The sequence below is a fragment of the Passer montanus genome, unplaced genomic scaffold (genome assembly GCF_014805655.1).
Source record: "Passer montanus isolate IOZ18808 unplaced genomic scaffold, ASM1480565v1 scaffold52, whole genome shotgun sequence".
Lineage (NCBI taxonomy): Eukaryota > Metazoa > Chordata > Aves > Passeriformes > Passeridae > Passer > Passer montanus.
This window is the reverse complement of record NW_024370152.1, coordinates 1,781,075-1,808,161: the sequence shown is the minus strand read 5'-3', so window position 1 is coordinate 1,808,161 and position 27,087 is coordinate 1,781,075. Positions and strand designations below refer to the sequence as shown.

Below are 27,087 nucleotides of genomic sequence, written 5' to 3'. Positions count from 1 at the left end.
TTCTGGAAACTGAGACATAATTACAACCATCATGTCATCTGAAAATTATCCTCTTTTTCTTTTATTCATCAGACTTCACTGGAAATTTGTCAGGAGGAGCCCTTCTGGCAAAAATTATAGTTACAAATTCTTGAAAAATTTTACAGGAAAATCAACAACAGAAACAGGCAGGAACTTAGTCAGATCTCAATAGTCCTGTAAGATTCCATGCAGAACTGAGAAACTGCATAACTGTTTTTGATAGACTTGATGAAAACCAACCAAAACACAAAGATTTAGAGCAGCACTGATGTCCTTAACATGCAATAAAGCGCATTAAGTGTGCTTGGATTTCTCACCAGGTGAGACTTTCATCAGTATTCTTCACAGAGGACATTTTTCCCCCCTAGAAGGAACTGGTGCAAGTGTCTGAAGAATGTTGATCTGTTTGAAAGAGATACTTGTTATCTCAGTGCTAAAACTAAGTCTGCACTGTGCCATAGAAATTGCATTCAGGTTGTGCTGACATGCCTTAGTAGTGCTGTTGTAAATATCCCAAAACTATTAACCTGAGCCATTTAGGTTTATCAGAAAATCATGCAGATTTTCACATGAGATTTTAATTTACTTATAGGCAAATTGCAAAAAATTAACTAAAAAAGTATTTGGCCAAAGCTAAGCTTCCCTAACAGAGTTCCTGGTGAGAGGAAGCATGCTATGACTGCAGTGACATACAACACTCTCAGAAGAGCAAGCAGCCAAGTGACATCTCCATGAAATCTCACAATGACGTATCTCCTCTGCAAAATATTTCAACTGCCAGTTGATTTATATGAGGGACAGAGAGAGGACTCTTTTTTTCTTTAGAAAACGCTGTCATCCTTCTATAAGCAGAACCACTCAGACAAAAATCCATTTTCTTAACAGAGAATATTTTTAATCCTTTAAAAACTAATATCTGAAGTCCTTAAATCTTTACTTAATTGATGGTTCTCAAATGAAGTGTTGCTGAGAAAAAGATTGCTGTGGGACTGAAAGAATTTAAATCCGCAGCAGCATAAAGAACGCTGCAGTGTAAGTGACCAAAGCTACAGAGGTTCTGAGAGTTTTTAACCTTTTTGGCACTGGATTAACTTTGCATCTGGAAGGAGAGCACTTCAAGTCTGCCAAAGGAGACTAGCAGCCCATTCCAGTTAAATGGATAATGAATTAATGAATTTTCTGGTAATTCAGAAAGAAAATAGTAACACCTCTCCTTTGTTATGTGAAGAGCAATCCTGCTAAGAAAACAGTAATTTTGTAACAGAAGGCACAAATGGAAGCATTTAGGTGAACAAGAACAATGTGGCAAGATCCTGTTTCTGGTAGATCAGTGGACTTGTCCATCTCTCCTTATGGAAAACTTTGTATTAGTCGAGGAGGCAGGAGGCCATCAGCACAGTTGATTGACTCTTCTTTATATAGCAAAGCTTTATTTTTATTAAATTACTGTCTGACAGCTACAGAGTCCTGTACACTTCATTTAATGCATGGCTTTGTGAACCTCATGTGTTCTGACATTTCTAGGACAGGCTGAGCCATCAATATCTCTCGTGCCTCTAGGCAAAAAGTCTAAGAGAAAGCCTGATGTCATTATGGTCAGAAACCATCTTTTCTTTTGTGCTCTGTTTGAAAAAGCTTTTGGAAGGAATATCAACAACCTCATAATGGGCATTGTGACTGAGAGAGGGAGTAAGTAGAAAAATTAATTTAAAATATCATCTGCTTTAGTTACAAAAGTATTGCCAATGGCTTTTATCCTGGAAGGCAGTGTCTAAAGGGAAAAAGCTTCAAGTTTCATACACAGCCTTAAGATTAGACCAGGAGTGTTTGGTGATCTGTTGCCAGTGCCACAGTCTTTGTGATGAAATCTTAGGTTTAGGCAGAGCTGAGATATTTCTGTCTTTGCTTTAGGCAGAAGTAGATAGTCTGATTAATGGGGATTCATTCCATCTAGCTCTAGCTATACAGAAATTATGCATCCCTTTCAGGGCTTTCTCTGCTATCAGTAGAAGATTTGCTGCTGCAGAGACTTTAGACAGAGACATCTCAGAGCCCTGTTCTGCAGGGACTAGCTAATGCTGCCTTCTGCGTGGTTTAGGTTGGGCTAGCTAGATCACATCCTTTTACCTCCCATTGTTTCATCTGGCACAATAAGATAACAAAGTTTTGCATCTCAGATCTCTAGGCTCTGAGACTGGCACAGAATCCATTTGCTTCATGCTTGTACCACTGAACATCCTCTAAGGTTTGAAATGTAGGCAGTAACTAGGAAGACATTCAGATGGATAATAATCAGAGTAGACTTACATGAATAATGAGAATAATTTTCTTGTTTTTGTGGACAAAATTGGGTGACAGAAGTGGGGAAAAAAATGACAATTCCTTTGCATGCTTCCAGAGGCTGTGCAGCAAATCCTACGCCAACTTTATATGACAGACACCTTTAGGCATTGTACAAGTAATATTGTATATCTGTGGTATTTGAAGTCATGACTCAGCTATACTAGTACCTAATGAAGTAAAAATTAGTGCAAAATATATGGTAACAATCTAATAGAGTTGGGCAGATGAGTGCTGATAAAGTATTGTGCTTTGTTTTTTGTCAGAGCATCCAGTAACACATTATTAAAAGCTTCTTAAATCATCCTGCATTACCTGCTTAAGGAGGCATGTAAATATGAAGATGTAATTGAAGTCAGAGCATGTGTTGAGACGGAATGTGCATAAAAGGGCAAATTTCAACTGTCATTCATTTATACTACAGAAGATGCAGCAGTTTTTGAATCAAAGGTGAAGAAGGTAAATATAAATTGACAGAACACCCCCTGGATTCAGGGTGCAAATTCAGTTAAAATGTTCCAGGCCCCAAATGCAAACAATAGGGGGAAGACATGATGAAGAGGAAAAACTGACACACAGGGCATCACAGTGTGTTGGTGCCATGTCAAACAGCAGCACCAAGACAAGCAAGAATGTGTCAGGGATTGTCTGACGTATTTTACATTGTCAATGAGCTGCAGCTTGACAAGGAAGAGCAAAAGGTGAAATTCCCTGAACAGACCCATGAGAAGGGAGCAGAAATGACAGCTAACATCTGCTGGAACTAAAGTTGCTGGCTCAGCCAACAGCTTCCCCTTGTTTAAGATGGCTAGAAGCCTTGTAATTCAGAAAAGGTCAAAGTTTGCAAGAAGACAAAAAATTAAATAATTTTTTTGCAAAGAGCACCTCCTTTTTCTTGGTTACCTCTGTGGCCAGCAGAAATTTTTCAGGTAAAATAATTTGTGTTTAAATTCTAATTTGTGGCATTTTTTGAAGATATATCCCTTGAAAAGAAAATGGTTAGTTTTAGGAAGGGTAAACTATTAAAATTCAAAGCCAGTCTCATAAACACTTCTAGATTTTACTCCCTTGCTACCTGCAGAATACCCACAGAATACTTACCCCCCCTGTACCCACAGAATACTTTGTAACTTCTTACATAAGTAGCTATCAAAGATATTTCTCAGTTCTGTTTTGTTTCTCTTGGTACTATAGTTTGTTTCATCCTTCCACCTTCAACCAAAAAAATCCAACAACTGTGAAGAAATTTTTATCAGTATGGTTGAAGTTTGCAAAATACAAACCAAAGAAGAGGATCTGGTTTGGAAAATACAGGGTTTAGTCAGATGGAAATCTGGGAGCAGCAAAGCATGCCACATGAAAAAAAAGGAAGACATCGTGTAGAAAAAGGATAATTTTGGATGTCATCATTCTAAGGAAACCCATTTGCAGACAGTAACCACTGACTGACAAGAAATTGAGAGTTAACTTTCTTGGTAAGAGGAGTATCTATCCATGTGTTTGTGTCTGTGCATGCATATACATTTTTACTAATCATGTTGATAGATAGGAAAGGATGAGTGCAAGGACTACTTGAAATGGATGCACTGTGTTAATCTCATCCCTCCAACAGTGCTGTTCTGCCCAGATTAGGCTGCACTTCAGAATGTAATGGTACAGATGCACATATCCGTAAAATCCCAAATGAGTGTACAATGCTCATATCTGCTGAGCTGCTAAATGTGCTTTGGGCTCTAGAGGAAAGCAGTTATGCTCCAGTTCAATGAGTTTACTAGTCCATTTTCAAAAGGCGGTAAAGCTGGGAATTCTAACTTGTGCAGAAGTATTCACATGTTCTGTGTGGGAAGCAGCTGCAAACCCCCGAAGCTGAATGACCTTGTGCTCTCTTTTAATATGTAGTGTGATCTTCAAAACCAGCCCATTTTAACATGCATTATTTTAAGTGTTCTTTTCCCTGAAAAAGAGTACTCGGTTAACTTGAGCACACCACTCCTCCACTGTGCAAATGAGAAAACCTTACATCAGAAGATTTCCCATTCATTTCTACCCACAATTGTAACCTACACTTTCTGCTTGAAAGGAAACCCGTGGGCAAGCACAGCAATAATCTTTCAAGCCATACAAAAAGTCCATCTTACTTTAGCTTGGGTACCACTGTGCCCACATAATTTCAGGATTACCTGTTTTCTCACTGTGCATCAGGCTAAGCATGCCCATAAGCTTGAGGTGCAAACCCTGGCGTTTTCACAAGACAGTGCTGTGTGGTTTAGCAGATTCCTGCCATTACAAAAAGCCTTTAGAGAGCACTGTATAAAATGGTGAAGGCTGGCAGGAGACTGTTGCACTGAGACCGGTCATTGCTCTTGTAGAAGAATGGGCTTAATGAAGAAGCTGTATGAAATGCTATCCATAAATATTCTGCGCTATCATTTGGAATTGCAATGAAATGGGAATGTTATCACAAACTGTCACCATTTATTAATGGCTCATGTACAACTGTGACCACAGGTAAATCTATCAAGATACAAGGTGTTTTAAGAGTCTAGGACAGGGAGTGCAGGAGAGGATATATGCCAAGAACTTATATGCAAGTACATAAAGGAGATGCACAGCCATATCACAGATAGTTTGAGATTGCCCGGCTCTGGAGGGCTTAGGGCATAGATTTGTTCTGGTCCTGCAAGGCAATGCACCTGCAGAGTTGCCCAACAGCTTGAAGTTGTTGACATCTCTTCCTTCCTCCCTTCTTATCAAATGATGTCCAAACACTGGGAGAGCACAGAGAGGCTTTTACCAGCCTTTCACAGCTCACTGCCAAGGCCATGTTAAGACAGCAGAGGAATCTGTCATCCCCTCTACAGCTTCAGAGAACTGACAGTTAGTGTGATTTCTTGATGGAGAGAACTGAGTAAACCCATGAAACAAAAATATTGCAAGTCCTGCACTACTGAGAAGATAGCTCTGAAGCATAGCTCCTTTTCTAATGGACTAGCATTAGACTTTCCAAAACAACTAAAACAGCTTAATAAATTATTATGCAAAGTATTTCCAGTGGCTTTTCTGAACTTTGTTCCTTCAGTTTCTAAGTATCACTTAATGGCCTGTTACTTGGCTCTGTTCTGCAGTTCATGACTAAAATAGAAAGGCTGCAAAGCTACGGGGAAGATACTGATGGACAGCTTTGCAAATTGTTCCAGCTGAACCATAAAACTGTCAAACAAATGATACATGTTAGTTGTGATGGCCCTGTGCCTCCCAGAAATAAAGAGAATCCTTAATGGAAGATTTTAGTAAGGAATTAAACTTTAATTAGGACTTATATGAGATAGACATACAAGCTATTAGATATAAACCACAGGTTTGCTGTAGCAATGGTAGAATGAAAGAGCATTTCTTTTTGAACTTTGGTTGACTGGTTAAAAGCAATAAAACTGAGAAGGCAGAGGAAAACATCTTTATTCCTTATTTTGAAAGGGGTAGTGGCCCAATGTCTTTAGTTTTCTTCCTTCAGAAGCACAGTGCTGTGAGAGTACTTATGTTCTCAGTTATTGCCATGGTTAATAACTGGAAAAGCTTCTAATGGGTTGACTCACAAGCTCATGTGATAGCCACAGGAAGTCTAACACAGAAATTATGGCTACACTTGGTGTCAAAGCAGTAAATAGCTTTGTAAAGGAGATATATTTTTAACTGAGTACATCTGGGTTGATTTGTTTAGGCAAAAGTGCCAATGTAAGCTTTCCAGAGGACTCACAGAGTGGCTATTCTGATTTTTCTAGAGGACTCTATGATTTGTTATTATTTTTGCCTCTGCCTCTCCACAGCCCACACAAAACATCAGTTACAATCCATGTCCTGTGGAACAAACAAGTGAGGATGTGTACATCCTTGCCTTTCCATTTTGGGGGCAGACTTGCAAATGTGTATTTATTAATTGTTTAACTGGCATCTAACACGAACCTAAAGTTCCATCCATGAGTCATCCTTTGTACTAGCACAACCAGCATCACAGATTTCCAAAACTTGCTTTCAGACCAAATACAGAGGATTTTAATTCTAATTCACAAAAAAGAAAAACAAGTTTCTTGGATTCTCTTTACAGAAGAACTCTGCTTTACAGAGCATTATGATAAATGGTAAGTTAACTGATAAATTAAAACCAGATATATAAATAATAAATACTCCTGTCTGGATCAGCTGCAAAATAAAAGCTGCATGGCATTTTTTTAGCATTTGTGAGTACCTGGAAACTGTAACCATAGATGCAGAGCTATCACTTTTTTATTACAGTGAAGTGTAATCCAGTGCTGGAAAGGTCCACTTTTTAATGTTCTTTGCATGGTAGAACACAGCACTGCTGCTGCTGAACTACAGAATTAGAAACTTTCCCTTCTGGTCTTCAGCTATTCCCAATCATGCAGAAGAAAAGTGCTGACAGTGGATGAAATATTCACCTCCCCTTCTCATCCAGACCCAGTGCACATAAGGTATCAGAGAGTTGCATCGTGATCCTCTCCTACAACTATGCCCTAGATCTTTGAAAAGCCATGGTGGTCAGGAGAGGTGCCTGAGGACTGGAAGACAGACAATCTCACCCCAGTCTTCAAAAAGAGCAAGAATAAGGACCCAGGGACTAGGTAGTCAGCCTTACCTCAGTCCCTGGAAAGGGGATGGAGCACCTCATTCTAAAATGAGGCCATCCACATGGATGACAAGAAGGTAGTCAGGAGTAGTCAGCCTGGATTCACTAAAGGGTAACCGTGCTTGACCAACCTGACTGCCTTCAACAATGAAACAAAGACCTGGATGAACAAGGGAAGAGCAGTTGATGTTGTCTACCCTGACTTCTTTTCAAATGAGCTTGGCAGAGCAAGCTGTGGAAATTAACTCCCCATGCTCTGTCCCTGTGTACTGATGCCAGCTCTAGGTGCAAAGACAGTACCAAAGACTGTTGGGGTTTGAGGGAAAATTCTGTTCTTTCCTCCACACTCAGCCTCCCTTCCTCAAAGCAAGTGGTGGAACATGCTCTGACCATAGGTAAATATATGAAAATCCTCATTCCACCAAGGGACCTAAAATAATTGTACGAGAAATGACTGTGTGGGATGCCACACAAATACATGGTAATTTTTACCCTGAGGAGCTGATGCAGCCAAAGAGGGAACTGAGGAGAAAAGGTGGCTTGTTAGAAGGATGCAAGGCAGTGTATCATCCTCAGCTAACCAACACAGTGCTGCCTCTCTTCTACCTGGCTCCAGTCATAACAGATGTGACTGCCATTAACATCAATGTCATTCTCTCTGGTAGCTCTACAACACTCTTCCTACATTCTAAAATAAATTTTGCTATGGGCAAAAGGGAATACAGATAATATGTGGAGCTCAGAATTTATTGTTAGTCTAATTAGTTAGCCTAACTAAAATACAGGTGGTCACTATCTTTGGTTCAGTTACGGTAAAATCAACACTCTGAAAATAAGAGTGAGACTGATACTTATTAAATCCCTACTATCTATCCCTTTTCTCTGTCCTTAAGTTTAGCCTGCCATTGCCCTCCTGAGTCCTAAGGCTCAGAGAAGACACAAGCTCTCCCCAGGCAGCAAGTGGGTATCACACTGAGTCCTTGGTATGCCAATTTCTTCATCAAATGTAGGCTCTTGGTCATTGTAGTGTGGTTGCCTGAACCCTATTTGGGGATATTTTGGATGTTTTGTTAATAAAATCTGTTTTGCTTTCAGTAGCTCACACCTAAACTTTGACACTCAGCCATAGTGTTCTTCTTTCCTCATGGACAGTGGAGCAAATCCGGAATTTTATAACTGGCAGTAAAATATTTCAGATTTATTTCCCCACCAAGTTATTTGCAGATGGAATACATACTAGCCTCAGGCCCAACACCCCAATCCTCCTGAAGTGGAGGAACTGGTACTTAACCCAGTATAGGAAGAACATTGCATCTTTACAGTAGTCCTTTCTATCTATGAGAACTCAATATGTCATTGTTTGCAACACAATTTTCCCCTTCCAGCCCAGGAGCCCCATTTCAGAGGGGCTTCAATTTATGCAAGCTGTCTTGCATTGAGCGTTGATCTCAGCACTGCCCACATCCGTCCACAGACCTTTGATCTAGATCTGATCCACAGACTGACTTGCCAGTTTGGCCCAGAGCTGTCCTCTCACAATACTTGCCTGGTACAATTTAATGACCTGGACTCTGGGCTGACCACATTTGTCACTCAGCACCTGCCTTGCTCCTCAGTTCAGAAGCAGTGAACAGGGCTGGTGATGAAGATGCCAGTTTCCTCAGGGATAAGCTGGCCCTTGCTGAGGCACGTCACACTTTACTGCTATTCACAGAGCTAAGCAGAAAAAATTTAGGAAGCAGTGATACAATTATCAGACAGCTCCTACCACAGCGAAAACAATCTCAGGCCAAGACAAGCCCTGAGACAACACTGTCAGGCTGATGTGAAGCCCTCAGCCCAAGAGGCATAATGACAGAATTAGATGTACCAAGTTACATCTGATGACAAAAATAGTTGTACAGTAATGAACTACAGCAAAACAGTCCTCTTGAGTCGTATTCAATCATGATGGAATGGAAGGCAACATCTGGGTGATAAGGTCCATGTCCCTGGAACAATGAGAGAGCATTTAAGAAATAACCCTAGGCTACATGCACTGGATGAAATATACTGAGGTATCACAAAGGCAGGGAAATGTCAAATCCTGGCCTTGAAGTAGTCAGCTTTGGGATATTAGAGATATGTACATGGATGGTGTCTAAAATTTCAAGCATTCACATAATACTTGTTAAATTTGTCGTATTCAGCAGAGGTCATATCAAGACTTCCTACTCACCTCTTAGGTAAATTAAGTAACAATGAGGAAAGTACTTGTAAAGGGCTGAAAAGTATTTTCATCACTCTGAGTCTGTTTGCATCAACCCAGACTACATTGTATACCAGCAGCTGGTCTCCTCAGGGCATAGAACACTTCCACCTTAGCTATGAAGTCCAGAAAGTCCACTGGAAAAGCCACAAACCACTTCTGAACTTGTCAGAATTGTGTCTAGACCAAAAGTGGGAGATGGAAAAAAAATGACAGCATCATACCAGGAAAGAAGCAGAAACTAAATATCTGAAGCCCTTGGGAGGAAACAACACATCCCACCCTACCGCAGAATAACACAACCTGTTCTCTCCTATACAAATCACCAACCCTCAAAATCCCATACAACTCTAGCATGATATGTCCCAGGCACTTTCAAACTCCCTCAGGAGTGCACCCGTGTTCCTGCATCACGTGCAACTTCTATCTGGGGCTGATCACTGCAAGAAAAGCAAGTCCAGCATAGGCTATCACCACCAGGGAGCAGTTATTACGTCTGTGGCAGAAACTTAGTGCTAGAGGTACTGCATGTCTGGAGGCAGCATAGCACTGTCCCACTGAGGGGAATGGCAACAGATAGCTGCAGGCCACATCCAGTTCAACTATTCATCCCAAAGGCTTGAAATAAACTGAGGAAGAAGGAAATCTTGGGGCTTACAAAGCCTACCAGATCACAGGTAAAATCTGCGATATTGTCAAAGCTGAGCTTTGTAAACAAGCTGTCCGTAAGAAAAGTGGAACAAAGATCCATGCTGTGCTGCTGATAAGACTCACGATGTGAGATATGGATGTCTGATACCTTTAGTATGTTGCAGAGACATTATGACTGCAGTGTCAGTTTGGTGATTGACATGGGTATACAGAACTGCCAAACTCCTGCAAGAAACAGCATTGGTTCAGAGTTATATTTTACAAGGCTGACCATGCTATGGAAGCCATGAAGATGCATGAGTTGGAGCACAATTTCATACTATGCCTTCTCCAGCCTACCAGCAGGCACTGCAGTCAGGGCCGATCTCATTCTCTCTTACCTCCCTGTCCCTGTGCTTCTTCTGTTGTGTACTACCAGGCTACACAGTGTCCTGCCTCTGCAGCTTACCTGTGCACAAGAAAACAAACTGAATCAAAAAAGGAGATGCTTCCCAGGCAGTCAGCTGGATGAATTATCCTCCTTTCACCTTCCGTGGTGTTGGACCTCACACATGGGAAACAGCAGCAACAGGAAAGCAGTGGCAGGGAAGAAGAGCAGTATAGAAGTCCTTGTTAGACTGGATTAGATATAACATGAATCTTGAGACTATTCAGCCAAGTCTAACTGTCCAAAGATCAGCTGCCACCATGTGGCAATGTGAAGTCATCCAAGAAGCAAAGGCTGTCATAAACCCTGGAAGGCCTCACCAAGAGTTAGTTAATTGCAATAGTAGTTAGTTATTACAAAAATATCCAGATAACTCCAGACGATTTTCTAGTTCCATATGCTACAGCAAAAGTCTTGTTCCTGCCATGTGGTATGAGATGGCTGTGTGACAAAGCCATCTTGGCATTTCCAGGGATGCTCTTTGAAGCCAAGTTTATGATTCAATTAAGTACTAAATTAGCTGGAGGCAACTGAACAGAAAAGCACATATATACGTTCACAACTCACGCAGACACATACACACACAAGCCCTCAAAACATAAAACCAAATTTCCTGTGCATTGTGCAGGTACCTCTTCACAAAGAAAGAAAATGCAGCAGGAAGTTATCAGCTCCCTGATGAGTCTGAAGGAGCCCGGAATGTCTATGTTCTCAGAACATCTGCAGGGATGCTGCCAGGAGAGCTGTTGGGACTAAATGCCTTAAGCACTCTTTCTCAGAGGAATGATTCAGTTTAGGAGTAGCAGGATTTACATCTCTTATCTCCCCAGTCTGAAACTTCAGTTCCTGAAGTGAACACTGGAGGATTTTAGGCTGGCCAGACAGCTGGGAAGGGTCAGCCTTAATATACTGGAAAGGGCACAGTGAACATTGCTGCTCTCCAGTGAACAGTGCTGCTCTCCATTCCCCATGCCTGTGTGCCTGCTCAGGAATGCCTCAGTACAGGAAGAGCTCTCACAGTCTTTGCAGGGAGATGGGAGAAGGCTGTGGTAAAATCCCCAGTGTACTTTGGATGGGAGTGCCAGCTGTGGGAAACCTCACTGGTAAAATGCTACATAGAAAAACTGCCGTTGGACACTTCCCAGCCCTTGGAGGAACAGAAAGTCAAAGGAAAAAGGGGAACCTTGACCTTGGTCATTTTGACCAAGGTTTTTATCATAGCTCTGCCTGATCATCTCTGGAACCATGCTCATAGAAACCTAAGCATATGGGTTTAGCTATGAATCAGATTTTTAAACGTGGCAAACTGTGTTGGAGGTAATCTGAGGTAATCTTGGCATCTGTGCTGCCCCTGGAAGAAGAGGACTGGGAGGATTGCAGATCAGACAAGGGAGTTTCACCAGTATAGCCTGGCATCTGACCTGCAAATACTGCCAGAACATGTTGATTCAGTTGACTACTGTGATTAGGAAAACACAGCTCCCAGCTGCTCTCCCTGCAGGAGTCCTCAGATGTTTTAGGAACGGAGGTGTATTGGGCTCCTTCACAGGGTGCAGATAATTCTGATGGATTTTCTTTCTCTGGCAGAAGGCACCAGAGCAGCTGTGGTGAGCAGAAAAGATTTCCTGCAGGCAACTGCAGTTCTTCAGAAGTACCTTAAAAAAATCTTGTTAGCTGCTTTGTTAGACGTGGAAGAGAAACCTGTGGGTGATGGAGCCTTTAGCAGTAGCTTTACTTTGCTTCTGTCACCCAAGTTCAGGCCTGGTGTTGCCAGTGTGCTACATGTAGCACTTGCCCATGCCTCAGGATAAGTTGCAGAAAACAGGAGGGGTGGGGTTCTCTTTAGCCCCTACCACAATCTCTGAGAAGGACCTGCCTGGAAATGCTCTGGAGACCATGTTCTTGTCAGAATCCCAGAGAACAGAGTTTCCTGGAGCTCTGAGAGAGACTTCTCTAAAATGTCAACACAGCACCATTTTACATCCATGGCTTTGTGGATCAGCCAAACGGAATGCAACAGTTCTGTTTTAACAGTCTCTGAGGAAAAGTCAGCTTGGTATCCAAGTGTCAAGCCTTTCTGATGCCAAAAGGAATGGTCTGTGGTAGAACCTATGGGCTTCAGGGGATTTCTCCCTTGAAAACAACTTTTTGCTGAAATTTTTGTGTCCAAGTCTGACTGGGAGGGAGCTGTTGGTTCCTCTGCAAGGGATTGTTTCCATGTCCATCACAGATAGGTGCTCAAACCGCTGGCATCTTGTGCTGGCCCCACAATGAACCTTCCCCACGTACAGGCAGAGAGGTGCAGGGTTGCTGTTAATAAGCAAAAAATCATAGTATGGTGTTTGTTTGTCAGGTGTTAATCTCTTCCATTCTATCCCTTGCAATGGAAAGCTATCAAAAAAGCCAGCTTAAGTGAGGCTTAAGAGAGGACCTCCCGGATCACCCTTTCCAACTAGCAAAATGTCATCAGCCCTCACTGAAGCCCAGAGAGCAGCACTCACCCAAAGGCAGCTGTTGTCCCAGCTCAGGGTGCAGCTGGTGGCATAGAACTAGATTCCCTGTCTGGAAGGCTTAACAAGATTCCTGAAGGCACAACAGGTAAACAAGAATGGTCCTGAAGACAAGAGTCACACCTCATGGAAAATGAACTCCTCAGGTATACATGGAAACAAATAACCATTTAGAGAATCAAGCTGCAGGCTGTGTGTGATAAAGCACACTTAAAGCTCTTCATAGAACCATAAAATCTTAGAATGTTAAGGGTTGGAAGGGACCTTCAGGATCATCTAGTCGAAACATCCTCCTGCCAAGGGCAGGGACACATCCCACTGGACTGGGTTGCTCATGACCTTGTCCAGCCTGGCTTTGAACAGTGCCAGGGGGCATCCACAACCTCCCTGGGCAACCTGTTCCAGCAGCTCACCATCTCCACAGTAAATAATTTCTTCCCAATAACTAAGCTACATTTCTCCTCTTTCAATTTGTATCTGCTATTCTCTACGACTGAACAGCTACGACTTTCTTAGCCTTTGTGGGGGAAGTTCTTCAGTCCCCTTGTAAACTTCACGGCCCTTTCCTGGACTTGCTCCAACACGTCCACGTCCTTCCTGTAGTGGATGCCAGAGCCGGATGCAGCACTCCAGGTGGAGTCCCACCAGAGGGGAGCAAAGGGGCACAATCCCCCCTCTCGCTCTGCTGCCCACGCTGATTTGGAGGCAGCCCAGGATGCGGCTGGCTTTCTGAGCTGAGAGCGCACACTCCCCTTCGACATACTGAGATCAATAAATTGGTTTACACGTAGCCAGGACACAGCTCCCACCCTGCCCCTACGCTTTTCCGGGGAAGGAGGGCGGTTCCGCTCCCGTCACCGCGGCCTTCCCGGGCCTGGCACAGGGAGCGCGGGCGTGGCGGTGCGCACCGCCCCCGTGTGGGGCGCGGGGGAGCCGNCGGCAGCGGGCGGCGGTGGGGCCCCGCTCCCCGGCCCCGCGGCCCTCGCGGCGCCATGGGGCCGCTGCTGTGGCTGCTGCTGGTGCCGCTGGGCGCGGGCTGCGCGGCGTACGAGGTGTACGTGGATGCCCGGCGAGCCGAGCGGCCCCTGCGGCACTTTTGGAGGAGCACTGGCTTCTGGTAAGCGCGCGCCGCCCGGCCCCGGGCCCCCGCCGCTGGGCAGAGGCGCTTCGGCCCTCGCCTCGGCCGCATCCCGCCCTCCCGATCCCCGGGGCGTGCGGATGCCGGCTTTCCCGAGGCTTGCTGCTGTGGGGTCAGAGGACCCTTGCTGCCCCGTGTTGCTTAGCCTGGTGCTGGACCAGGTCCGCAGTGTCGGGCGGGATGTGGGATGTGGCCAGTTAATGAGAACTGGCCAAAAAATAGGCCTCGTCTCCCCGTTTCTGACTGGCTTCCTTGCCCCTTCGAACATGTAAAGTCCATCTTCTTCCCCAGCACAGTACAAATCTTGATACTCAGAACTCATTTCCCTTTACTTTTCAGTGTTTCCATTGCCAAGGCCCCTGAAGGGCCCCAGGAAAAACTTCTGAGAGTTCTAGTACTTCCAAACAAAAGACTGATAGTTCTAGGAGTTTGTTCTTCTTGACAGACGTTTTCCAGATGCACCACCAGATGCAGCCAGTGGGTCAAGTTGACCCAAGCTAGGGGGAAGGCCGTGACCACGCAGAAATTCCTGTGTTCTGGTCGTGCTTTGCTTCTCGGAGAAAGATTGGTCTTGCTCAGCTAACTGGGATTGGAATGGCCTTTAAGTTTTGTAAGACTACTAAAAGTTTTTGCAGGCGTGAAAACAAGAGATGGTATGTTCCACTGCTGTGTATCTTACTTGAAAGTGATTATGATCTACTTCATTTAGGCAAACAGTGGATTAAGTAACACTTACGTGGAAAAGAGTTGCAATAGGGATGGAATGAGCATGTGCTTTGGAAAAAGGACTTTGTGCACATTTTTTGTATAATGCATAAGGGTTCCCTAGAAAAAACTTACAAGATTTTTCTTCAGGTTTCCAAGGGGGGGAGGAATAGAACAGGACCTAAAATACATTCTGATAAAGAGAAACGTTTGGGCTTTCAGGATTTTTTCTTCTGTCTTTTTTTTTTTTTTTTTGGTTTTGTTCTGTTTTGTTTTGTTTTGGTTCGGTTTTAAATTTTTCTTGCAATATTAGAAAACATTAATGAAAATCTGCCTTAAAAATAGTATGTTTAGCCCATTTAAACTGCAGCCTATGAAACACTCATGGTTTTAATTGTGTGAAAAACTTTGGAAAGCTGCAAACATGAAAGACGTGTGAAGGACAGACAGAGTCAGAGGCTATTCATGGGTCAGCAATTAGTCTTTTATAATACTGGCCAACACTAGTATTTCTGAAAATCCCTTAAAAGCTCATGCAGTGGCACAAGTGAGTTCCAGCTGCTAAAGCTTCTTTTTTGGGCAAGTGTCCAGCTGTGGATCAGCGGTTGAGAAAACCTGGGAGCAAGGCTTGAAGTTCTTTTGGATGGGCACTTTGCACTCAGAACAGGAAAGGGCAGATACTGGTAGCACCACTAACAACACGCACCATTTTGTCAGCTTTCTTTGGTATCCCATCACAGTTTCTGCAAGTTTTCTCTAACAGGGTGTGAATTTCAGAATGTTCATTCAACATGGACTAAGCAAAAAGAATTGTCTTTGCCATTATTGAATGGAGGCCAGTTTGAATTTCAGAGTAGTAGTAAAGCACCCCATCAGGATCTGATCGTTGACACTGTGCTTATTTACTGGAACAATTAAAAAGACCCAAATGGCTGATACCTTGTTAGTAAGAATGGAACTGGTAATTTCTCAGTATTAGGAAGTCTCACTTGTGTGACTTGAAGCTATCTTAGGGAGATGGTTTTTAAGTGCCTTGTATGCTGGTGAAACTAGAGAGGGGCTCACATATACTGGCTGATTTGTAATAAGCATTATAAATGGATGTGGTTTGTGTAAAGACTTGAACTTTCAGGTAAGGATGTAGGAGATGGGGAATAGATCAGCAGTATCTCTGTTGTGTGAAGTTCTTGTCCAGGTGGGATCAGTTGTTTCTTCCTTTGTACACAGATGGTTATACAGTAGGAGATTCATTCATTAGTGCCTTTGGTGGTGGGATGATTATATGGATGGGTAGAGGGTAGGCAAGGATGACATAAATGACTCTTCCCAGCAGAGTTACAGTCAGCACAAGTCTGGTCCATATCACAGGAGACAGACTACAACAGGCAAGGCATAGACTACAACAGTTTATGTATAGCGTGTAGTTAGAGCATAGGTCATCTCTTGCTGCAGTGTGAAGACACATGGATGTATTTTGCCACTGAGGGACAGTGTTGTTTTATCCTTCTTCTCATAAAAATGCTTTATCATTCAGAATGTTCACAATATGAGGAGGCTTAATTAAAGTCCCTAAGGATGCCCAGACCTAGTGAACCATGCAGCATTCTAAGTTGCAGACTTGTGAAGGGTGGGGTTGAGACCTCCATCTTGCAGTATTTATCTATGGAGACTGGAATAACAGAAACTTGCCACAGTGTAATGTTGATTTCAGTGGAATAAGTAGATGTCAAAGTCAAGTTGATATGATTGTTACTGTATAGCCCTGAGCCTGTTAAACTGCTTGCAGAATCCAACATAGAAATCTCAAACTGCACACTCCTGTGCTTTCTAATGCAAAGGGTTAGCTGAACATGGATGAAGAATATGAAGGCTCTGAGCATCTAATTCCACTTCAAAAAAGTGTAATAGCATCCACAGCAGAGAAAGAATTGATGTCATTGCATGAATTCCATCAAGAAGGTCAAGCCCATACTTTTCTTATGTCAGATGTCAACATGTCTGACTTCCACTGTAAAGCCTTAAAGACAGTGAGCTATGATTAGTTGCTCAGAGACAAGGCAACTGTCAATGTGTGTTTTCCTCAGGCCATTGTTGCCTGAGGTCGCTGTCTGTGCAGCAGTGACTGCTGGGAAGGTTTTCCTTTGAGCAAAGGTGCTCAAAGGTGCTGGGATGCACCCAGGTTGTATTCTGCCTTGCCAAACAATGTGTATAGCCAGTTGGCCCCAAATAACCTGCAACTCCATTTTGCTTTCGTCTCATGTTAGGCAGTGCTCCTCATGCCGTGTAGGAACATGCAGGTGGTGTAGGTATAGGAATAGGAATCTTTGCATGCCCAGTGGAGCTGTTATTTAATATTTCAATGTGTTTCTTTTCTGTCCATCTTTTCCTGAAGCCCTCCTTTACCTCACAGCCGTGCTGACCTGTTTGACCTGAGCAAAGACCAAGAGCTGAACCTTGCCTACATTTCTTCTGTTCCACATGGCGGCATTGAACAAGTTCGGATTCACTGGTTACTGGAATTAGTTGCTCTTAGGTAAGCAAACACCTCAAGCTGAAGTCTAGGAAAATGTGATACATTAAAGGGTCCATCCAACAGGTGCTCACTTTGATGTTTATCTTAGCTGAATTGCAAGCTGGGCGTAATTTTGCTTCTGTGGAAGTCAGCTAAGTTCAACAGATGGGAATAATTCAGGACTTTTAAGAGATGAGGAAAGACACAGTTTCTACTGAGAAGCTGAGGGATTGGAAAGATGGCTTACGTTTTAGTCCTTTAATGTAGGAGATGTGATACAGCAAAAAAGTCCAACAAAGGTTGATACGAGCCTAACTTACTGAGAGGTCCAAATGAAAGCTGCCACTAATCCTTCTGCCTATTTTAGAAGTTACTTTTTGCCTCCTGAAGCCACCTGTGCACTGCATTAAGTGACAGGTAGTGAGAATTAAAACAGGTTAGATTTGGGTAATACCAGTTACTGCCCTGTTCCAAAAGGTTTTATATACAAAATGGCATTTTTAGTTTTAGGGAAATATATGTCAGACTTTAGGAGAACACTTGGAATTCATTGCCTTTCAAGTCCCTTTTAACTCAGCTAGAACAAACTCATATCAAGATGCCTAGTGGGAACAGCCAAATAGCCAGATGCCTAGAGCAGGATCAGTTGGTCTGTGAAGAAAGACAAACCGTGAAAACCCCATGAAAAATTGTAATAGCACTTAAAAGTTCTGCCTGGCTCAGACTCTTGCTGTGCTGAGCATATTTACAGTCCACATTGTAGCATCTACTGTCCTAGACAGAGAAGAATGGGAATTTACCACTATGGGGATGCAACAGGGAAGGAGAGCTCAGACTCTGAAAATGTCATGTGAGCAGAGGAGTAGGGAGTTTCAGAGTGTGCATGAGGAGCAGAATTTCTCTTTCCCAATATTAAGGTGTGCTTGTGCATGTCAGCTTTTTAGGAAGGTGGTCGTAAGACCTGCACTCAGGTAAGTATTTCATCAGTACCCCAGGGTGGCCTCTGTTTGTTAGTTCATCTGTGAGCATAGTAGGTAACAAGAGCCCCTCACTCTCTTCTTTCCCTCTGGAATTTTTCACTAAACACCCTTTCCTGTGTGTTTCTCCCTTTCTTACTGGACTCTGGAATATGTACTCTTGGAGTGAACCAGTATCAAGGACAACCATCACTGCTCACCACTTCTGGAGTCCCTGTCTTAGAGGTTTCTCCTGGGAGGTGGATTGGGTCTTTCAGGTTTCTGTAACCAATTCACTTAGGAAAAATCAATGAGTACCTTTGGAAAGAAAGTAGCCACGTCTACACTTGGAGCCCAGAATCCCTTCTGGCAGCCTCTTTTAGCTGTGCCATTGTGTTGAATTAGGCTTTCCACATGACTGAGGGAGAGGAATGCATCTGTTATGGATTCTGCTCAGCCTTTGTGGGGATTGAGCCACCAAGCCTTTTAAAAAAGTGGGATACAATCCTTGACACAATTAAAATTCTAGGACCATGGAAACATAGCAGTCAGTCAAGAAGTCCTCAAAAAAGCTGTAGTGTCTCAAAGGTAAGAAATTCTACCTTACCAGCTACAGTCTTTAGCCTACCTTTAACATGTAGAAATTAGAAACTGCTACGGTTTAGAACCAGGCTAAACCTTCTCATTTTGCAAAAAAATGTGTATTTGTCAAGGACAAGAAGACGTGTAAGTTGTGGGAAGGAACCAGTGGACTAAATGTGAGCTCTTTTAGAAGGGGAAGGAGCATGGAGCTTGCAGACAATCATTGGGACTGAAAAAATCAACAGGAACAGGAATGCAATTCTGAGCAGAGAAGTTCAGTGCTAATGCTTAATTCTGTGCATGTGTAAATCTCTTCCTGAACCAGTGATTTCCAGAAGGATGTAAAGAGGATTTGAGTGCCACCATCTCAGTGCAGAACTGTATTGTGTCATGGGGTTGATGAGTAGAGAACACTCCTTGGAATGTAGAGACGGGCACTTGACTGAAGAAGAGCACTGAGAAAAAACAGAGGACCTCTGTGGAAGTCTAGCAGATAGAGGCTTTTCTTTTCTTCACAGCTGCCAGCATCTGTAAAAAAGGTTCCTTAAATGTTTCTGTCAAGAAATAGATGTGCTCAAATAAAAGACTGCCACCATCCCCTTCTCACTTCTGTAATGGTCTTTCTCATTACATTTTTTAGGCCCCCGATACCAACTGCATCCCTTTTTTATTTTACCTTTTTTTAGTACAGCAAGCTCCCCTCTTTATCTTTGTCTTTGTTTGGAGTCAGCCCATTATTTTGCCACTTGTGAAAGGATACCATAGGCAAACTGTTTTCAAAGAACTCCTAGTTTTATTTTCCAACCAGTAGCACACTTTTTTCTCTTGGTCTTGTGACACAGGAATATTCATGATTGTGGGGAAATCTAGGATGTCTTTCATGGACTGGACAGTTCCCAGGTTGTTGGTTACCAGTGCCAGTAAACAGAACTGTTTTGACACTTAGCCCACACATTCTGGCCATGCTTCACTAGTCAACAAGACAGGACACTTTGAGCTGAAAACTCCAGCTCTTTGCCCAGTTCCAAGGGACACAGTCCACAATAAGAATGCTTTTCAATTTTTATGTAGCAGTACTAAGATCTGTTGGATACATGATACATGGTAAATCACAAGGCATCACAGTGAACAAAAATACAGTCAACCTATATAAAGCATATAACATTTATTAAAAGGCATATAATGGTTTTTATTTCAATATTAGTATTAGCCTAGTTGGAATTACCAGCCTATCCCCTGCTCCTCTCCAAGACGTGATAACTAATTACTGGTAAATTAGGAGAGAAGAGAATCAGCAGTTTTTGTTAATTTTCAATCTTCATATCTTTAATCTTAGTATAACTCAGTATAGCAAACATAGATGTACCAGAAAAAGGTTTGCTTTTTTAGTTATCTTTGACATACTTCTTAGAAATAATTCACAGTCTGCCAGCATCCCTACATCATTAGCACTGAAGGTGTTTCCATGCTGCGTTTGACAATGTCCAACACAGTTGATTGTGAGCCAGCTCTGCCAGTAAAACCAAACCAGGAAATTGTTCTTACAGTTCCTTGTGACCAATAGTTTCTTTCTTCATATGTAAATTCTAAAGTTTACCTTCTCTCATATGTGTAGTCAAGTTTCTTCACTTTGGTATCTTTTGGTACCAATGTAAAATAAATATGGTGAAAAAGAGACTTCCCACTCTTACTTTCTTATCCTCTTCATTATTCTCCAGAGACTCTTGCAAGGCTACACTTTCCACTGGAATTTTTTTTTTTTGTCTTTTAAAATAAGGTTATTCTAAAGCTAAGGGTATCTTTGCTTTTTTTTTTTTATTTGTGTTCTATGTTGGTAGCTGGATCCATAAAGCTAAAAAAAGTGTAGATTGGTAGGATGTTTTATTTGACTTCCAATGACAGCTTGTTTTAGCACAGTGTCCTAAGAGTGTCTATGTTGATACCATCTGGTAGTAACTCTTTTAAACCCATTTGTCTTGTTAGGCCCAAACAGGACCTTAAAAGAGGAATTCCCTGATCAAAGAATGGTTACAAACAAAATCAGGTACTAAGCAGTTTTTGTCCTTGGGCCTTGCTTACTTCCTTTTAGAACAGAAAGAAGCTAGTCATACCAAGTCAGCAATTTAAATAATAATGTGGATTGTTTTATGACAGGAAAATACTGCTAATGATCAATCCTTTAATCTCGTCAGATGCTTCTGTCAGGTTTTGCTACTTTAGCAATACTATCAGTGTGGAGCTGATAGGCTGCCTTCGTAATGAGTGCCTGAAAATGCCAGCATTGAATAACCTGATACTGTGCTAGTCATAGTCCTGGTGAAGATATTTTTTGGTCTTTTGGAAGTGCACTGCTTTTCCTGTAAGGAAATACTTCTTTCTGAGAGCCAGACAGGCTCTGGGGCACCTAGAGAATCTCAGTTTGACTGTTCTTTCACTCAGTGACCTAAAATATTGAAATGAGTAAGTCATATGATGTGTTGGTTTGACTTTTTTTTTTTTTTAAATGGGAGGGCAAAGAAATGGCTTCTGTATATATGGAACCTATTTCTAGAATCTGTTAGTTTTGAGAGGCACAGCTGTGATAGAATTTCCTTCCATGCTTGGTGGTATGTGAACCTGACATGAAAAAGGAGAGAGAGTGAGCACAGCTGTCTTATCTTTCATGCAGGTAATTATAAACTTGAGCACGAAACAGAATATTCTGCCCATGCCATGGGCCAGAGCTGCATACTGTGTTACAATCAAAATCCAAGTCTTATTTCTAATTGTGAAGAGAGAACGTACGTATACAACAATACAACTGATGACATAAAGTATAATGCATAGCAGTTAATGCAAATTGTTATAGAAAGTAACCAGCCCCAGAAAACATGGTCTAGTAGACCTCAAACCTCAAAGATTAATATGATAGGAAGAAAACACCAAGCAAACAAAACCCCCACAACATCTGTAGTATGTACAAATAGTGGTGAAAGTTTTTCAGCATAGAGGGATGCACAAGTTACAAAGCATTGCTCCGTTTACTTGACCCATGTATGTTACTTGTAATACTTCATTAGCATTGCGTCAGAAAGGACCAGCCAGGCAATTCTGACTGATCCATCAATCCCCTTCAAGAAAACTTGCAGATTTACCTTCCCACCCTACCCTTATTTTCATTGAACCCAGGCAGGCATTTGTAGGAAGATAGTGATGTGCTGCATCACAACTCTGAGGTTTTATATTTGATGGTTCTTATGTATCCCTGAATTATAGTTGCTTCTGTCTACCAGAGGCAGCTTATTTTACAGGATGCAAACTAGCTGGGTAGCTGCCAGTTAAAGCCATTCATTTTTTTAAAAATCCTGTTTATCCTTTTTCTAGTTACAAATTTGCGCATCAGAGTCATATTTCTTCCAGCATGATTAGGGGTATCACAGCTTTCAGTAACTTAATTATGACAGATTTAATCCAATAGAACGGATGAATTCTGTAACTCCAAAGCCAGAAATTTTTGAAAATGGTCATTTTGAGAGGAACCTTTGATGGATTATAGTTTCTTCTCCTATTAAGCTTGTGTGATCAAGGAGGAGAGATATTCTACATTCCACAATATTTTATACATTTTATTGTTATGCAAACAGTGGGGACTTGTCTAGGAGTACACATAGAATGACTGGAAGGAATAGGGCTTTGCTAGCCACAATTTAAACAATTATGTATCCAGAATGCCATTGATTGCATTTTCATGGAAGTGGCTTAGCCTTCTTAACACAAACCAGCCATTAAATCACTGGGAGAGCAGCACTGGGCAGGCCTTCCAGCACAGCAGTGCCCTGACATCCATGTTGGGTCACAGACTTGATGGACAAGTCAATCACTGCGTTTTAAAGTGAAGGTGGTGATCTAACCTTTCCATGTTTGTCCTGGACTGCCTCTCCAGTGGCTGCCCTGTGTGGCATATGACATAAGGTGGAACTCTTTGGGGGAATGGCTTTACAGAGCCAACAGTGTGTCTGATAATTTACTTGTTGCAAACTACCCCTCTCTAGCTCTTACTTTGTACTGAATCATCAGGGAAGACACAGGGTTAAACTGAGCAGTCTGCTGGAAGCTTTTGGTCTTTTGCAAACATCACAGCATTATGTATACTGTAGAATAGCATTTCCTGCATACATCCAAAATCCTTTCCAAAGTAACCCCCTCTTTTCAGAGAGTCTATCACTGAGGGATTGCAGCAAGCCAGGAGAACAGAAATGTTTAAATTCTTGTAGTCTTTCAGGATTTCCTTCAAAGTATTAACTCCAGTCGTGTCCAAAAATGAGATGGAAGAGCAATCGACAACAAGGGCTTGGAAATCAATTTGCTTAGGAACTAGTTGCAAGGTGGTTTCTCCGATGCCCAGTCCATTAGCAGTTCTGTGGTTTCCCTTTTTCAGATGCTGCTTTTCCTTCTTCTCATATTTCTTCCTCCTAGCAGCTTCTAGATTAGGATCTAAATTGGTCAATCTGTACAGAGACTTTAGGAAGTAGTTTCTATTTGCATAGTAAAGTGGGGCCTCAAAGCGAAATATCTTGACCTTTGGAACAGTAGAGAGATTTTCATATTCTAAGTCATCCTCATAAAAGCTTGTGTCTTGAATCTGACCGAGCAGGGCTGTCCGTGGCCGCTGGGTCCTAACAATGATGCATAACATGGAGAAAACAATGCCAACCAACAGCCCTATTTCTGTGCTGACCAAGGCAGAGGCAGCCATGGTAACTACCCAAACAAGTGTGTCCACCTTATTCATACGGTACCGTGCTGGCACATCTCGGAACTTCCTCAGGGCTCCTCGAAGGCTCACAATGATAATGCAAGCCAGGACACACTTCTGCAAGGAGTAGAAGAGAGGTGCCAGGAACAGCAGCACCAGCAAAACCACCATTGCACTAATTACTCCAGAGATTTGAGTCTGGCAACCTGTAGATGTTTTGACGAGTGTTTTTGCCAAAGCTGCACTGGTTGCAAAAGAGTGGAAGAAGGAAGGAATGATGTTGCAGAACCCCACAGCAAACATTTCCTGATTGGCTCGGATGGTGTAAGCATATTTCTTTGCAAACATTTCAGAAAGGGATACAGTGAAGACAAAACTGACTATGGCAAGAGGCAAAGCATCTAGAGCAACTCGGAGCATTAAGTTGAACTCTGGTACCTTTGGAGGGATAAATCCTGTTGGAATAGCTCCAGAAACACTGGATGCATACACTTCATTTAACTTACCATAGTGTGACACCAGTGTTGCCACAACTATAACTACCAGCTCTGTGGGAAGAGGAAATTTCAGTTTATGCTTATACCGATCTCCGAGTTCCTTAGCAGTGACCAGCACCACAATACAAATGGCACTTGTGATGACATCACAAAGGTTAGCCTGAGAAATGTTCCGGAAAATGTTAATCCAGGTAATAACCAGCATCCCATGCCCTTGGCTACGTGGAATTTTTATTCCAATAAGATACTTCACTTGAGCTGTTAAAATGGTTAAGGAAGCACCAGTTGCAAAGCCATCTAGTACGGACTCAGATAGGTACATAGATACGAAACCTAGACGGAAGATCCCCATTAGAACCTGAGGAAACAGAAGAAGGAAAAAAAACAAACCATGAGATGTAACCGTTGCTGCAAATAGTTAGCTACAGATGGGGGAGAGCTAGCTGGAGGCCAATAGTATTTGGCTATTTCATTCCTGAAACAGGAATTATCCTTTTTTGTTTCCAGTCTGCTTTTAAAATATGATTCCTTTTATTGTTTTGGAATGCTACAAACCCAAAAGGTGAATGAGGGGTTTGAGACAGGGTGGTCAAACACACATTTGTCTGAAGTGACTCCACTGAAATGGCTTGCCTGAATTTTATTCCCTATGCAAAAGAGCAGTGGGTCCAAAATACTTCTGTTATACCAAAGTAAATTTTCCTTTTTTTCTGTCTTAAAGTGAATAAAGTTAAAATGTATGGCCTTTTCCTTGTAAACAAAACTTGAATAAGATCCCTACTTTAGCTTTTGCATTAAGCAGCTTTTAATTTTAGCCCTGTGGACAGAAGGGAAAATGAAGCACAGATGGCCTTTGTGGCATGCCTCAGATCAGAAGTGTCAGAACAGCTCACAAACTCCACGATTCTGTCCTTAACTAGTTGATTCTCCTTAGATGGTTTTGGAAAATACAATTTCACAAGGGCATTTTTTTGTTCATATATGTGGCCTGAAATTTCTTACTACAGCAGGAAGATAGCTAGCTCTTTCTGCATTCATATACGCATATTCATATATACGCACACACATGCACAGAGTTAATAGAGAAGTATGTTCATGATGATTCCTTCTGTGCTCTCTTGATATCCTTGTTGACAAGTGTCAAGGAGTCCAGCACAGCCATTGTCAGAAAAATGGGTTAGTCAGTGTATTTCTCCTCTTGTCCTTTCTTTGAATTATCTTTTGGAGAGCAGTTTGGTAGAGCACAGCACTCTCCACCAAAACACTGAGCTGCTCATTCTGAACTTGGAGAAGTAGTTGAGTAGGTATACACCTCTATTAAAATATCCAGGGAAAATGTTATTTCTTCATTTTTAAGTACACAGCTACCTGGGCATTTCCTATATCTGTACTGGGCTTCATTATCTCATGAAAACAACAAGGCCAAGAAGCAGAAGAGTATCAAAACAGTGTTGATGGTCTTTCAGAAGACTCTTGTTTTGCCTGTGTTTGCTAGCAACTAAGAAAATTGCCTGCCTCATGCTGTCTCTGAGTTGCCTCCCATTAGGCTTCCTGGAGAAAGCAGCCCAAAGTACATTCAAATGAACTAATGATGTATCTCATTGAAAGACAGTCAAGCCAAAGGTTAGGTCATGTAAAAAACTTCAGGAACTTCATACCTTGCCTCTGGATGTCAGCAACCACTTACCTGGTACACTCCAGCCATGAATGTCAAGGCTGTAGCAATGCCAATAGCGTAGCACTCTTTCCCACACTCGGCATTTATCCCCACAATGGTAAGGTTGAAGGCAGTTGTGTTGGACAGATTGTCATTTTGCAGAGAGCCATCACCTGAGGCTGGTGGGGCATCATCATTCAAGTCAAACCCAGCCAAGAGAAGTTCTCGGTCCACAACTTGTCCCACCATTAAGCTTATCAAGCTGAAAATGCCAACTGAGACGTGACGGGATGTGCCCATTAAGAAATAGATGATGTTGGCAAAGAAGGATGTGTAAAGGCTATAAATGGGCTTCAGACCTGCCAGCAGTGAATATGCAATTGCTTGGGGCACCAAAATGATCCCAATCACTAACCCAGACATAATATCCCCCCAAATGTACTCTTTGCATCGGTACTTGGGAAGCCATCGTAAAACAGGAAAGAAGTCCATAAGAAAGTTCTTCAGCTTCTGTGGTGTGCAGGCACAGCTCTTTCTCAGCTTAGCTAGCATGATTTCTTTCCTGTTAATCTTGACATGAGTCTTTCTTTTCATGAGAAAGCAGGATGAGGTGTTGTTTTCCATTCTGGTAGTCTCAAGTGGTCTTTCCATTTTCTCAGTATTTACTTCATTTAACGTGTTCCTGCAAAGTGAAGAAAATATGTGTCAGGTTACAATTCATTAAGTTTTTTTTAACACAGTCACTTAACACTAAAAGTTTGTCTCTTGATTTTGCTTTTAAGGAAGCATCATCCCAACAAGAACACTCTCATAGGGCTCCAGTGACTCATAAGGCTAAGAAATAAATCTGCCCTTTTTTGCACATATTAAGGAGTACTTTCAAGTGAATCCAGTTTGTTCTAATAAAGAAAAATGGGGTTAAGTTATCATTTTTTGGTATGACAAAGATTTCCATCATCTAGTCTAAATGTTCTATTGTAAAGGTCTTTGTGACCAGAAGTAGGACTTGATGGTGTGAAATAAACATGTGCTAGTGAGGTAGGTTGTATTGTTTCTGTATAGTGAGTACATCTTGTAATCATTGATTAGTAACTCTAATGGGGTATAATGATCTGTCACGGCAGTTGTCATCAATGCAGAGGAGAAAAATGTTGCTGGTAGGACCTGTAAAGCAAAGTTTTCTGGAGAGCAACAGTTTAGTCTTACATAAAAGATATGTACACAAACAATTGATAGACTCTTTGTAGCTGCTACATGTGCAGCTTCTGGTAATAAATGGCTCCTCACAGATACCGCCATATTGGCAACATACAGACCAAGCACCATGATTTTACCACGTTGGAAGAGTGCTGCCTGTTATTATTTTCAGGTTTAAGCCCATGGTTACCCAACTTGGTTCTGCCAATAATGGTACAGCAAATAATTATGTGTACAGCAGAACAAGCGCAGCAGTGTTTCCTGTGGTT

The 27,087-nt window shown here is 42.2% G+C and overlaps 2 protein-coding genes across 5 annotated transcripts in view; one reads left to right on the top strand and one right to left on the bottom strand.

Moving 5' to 3' along the window:
- Positions 1-13,779: 13,779 nt before the first annotated feature.
- Positions 13,780-27,087, top strand: part of IDUA (alpha-L-iduronidase) — a 46,253-nt gene continuing 32,945 nt past the window's right edge. For both annotated transcript variants that reach the window (XM_039724063.1, XM_039724062.1), the window contains exons 1-2: positions 13,780-13,956; positions 17,075-17,215. In XM_039724063.1, the coding sequence (XP_039579997.1) occupies positions 13,832-13,956; positions 17,075-17,215 (266 nt within the window). In that variant the 5' untranslated portion in view covers positions 13,780-13,831. The remainder of the gene's footprint in view (positions 13,957-17,074; positions 17,216-27,087) is intronic.
- The window catches only part of SLC26A1 (solute carrier family 26 member 1), a 37,306-nt gene continuing 30,099 nt past the window's right edge, over positions 19,881-27,087 (bottom strand). For 2 of the 3 annotated variants that reach the window (XM_039724060.1, XM_039724061.1), the window contains 2 exons: positions 25,652-26,303; positions 19,881-24,322 (listed from right to left, as the gene is read on the bottom strand). In XM_039724060.1, coding sequence (XP_039579994.1) covers positions 22,802-24,322; positions 25,652-26,303 — 2,173 coding nt within the window. In that variant the 3' untranslated portion in view covers positions 19,881-22,801. The remainder of the gene's footprint in view (positions 24,323-25,651; positions 26,304-27,087) is intronic. The other variant, XM_039724059.1, reaches the window with a different exon arrangement.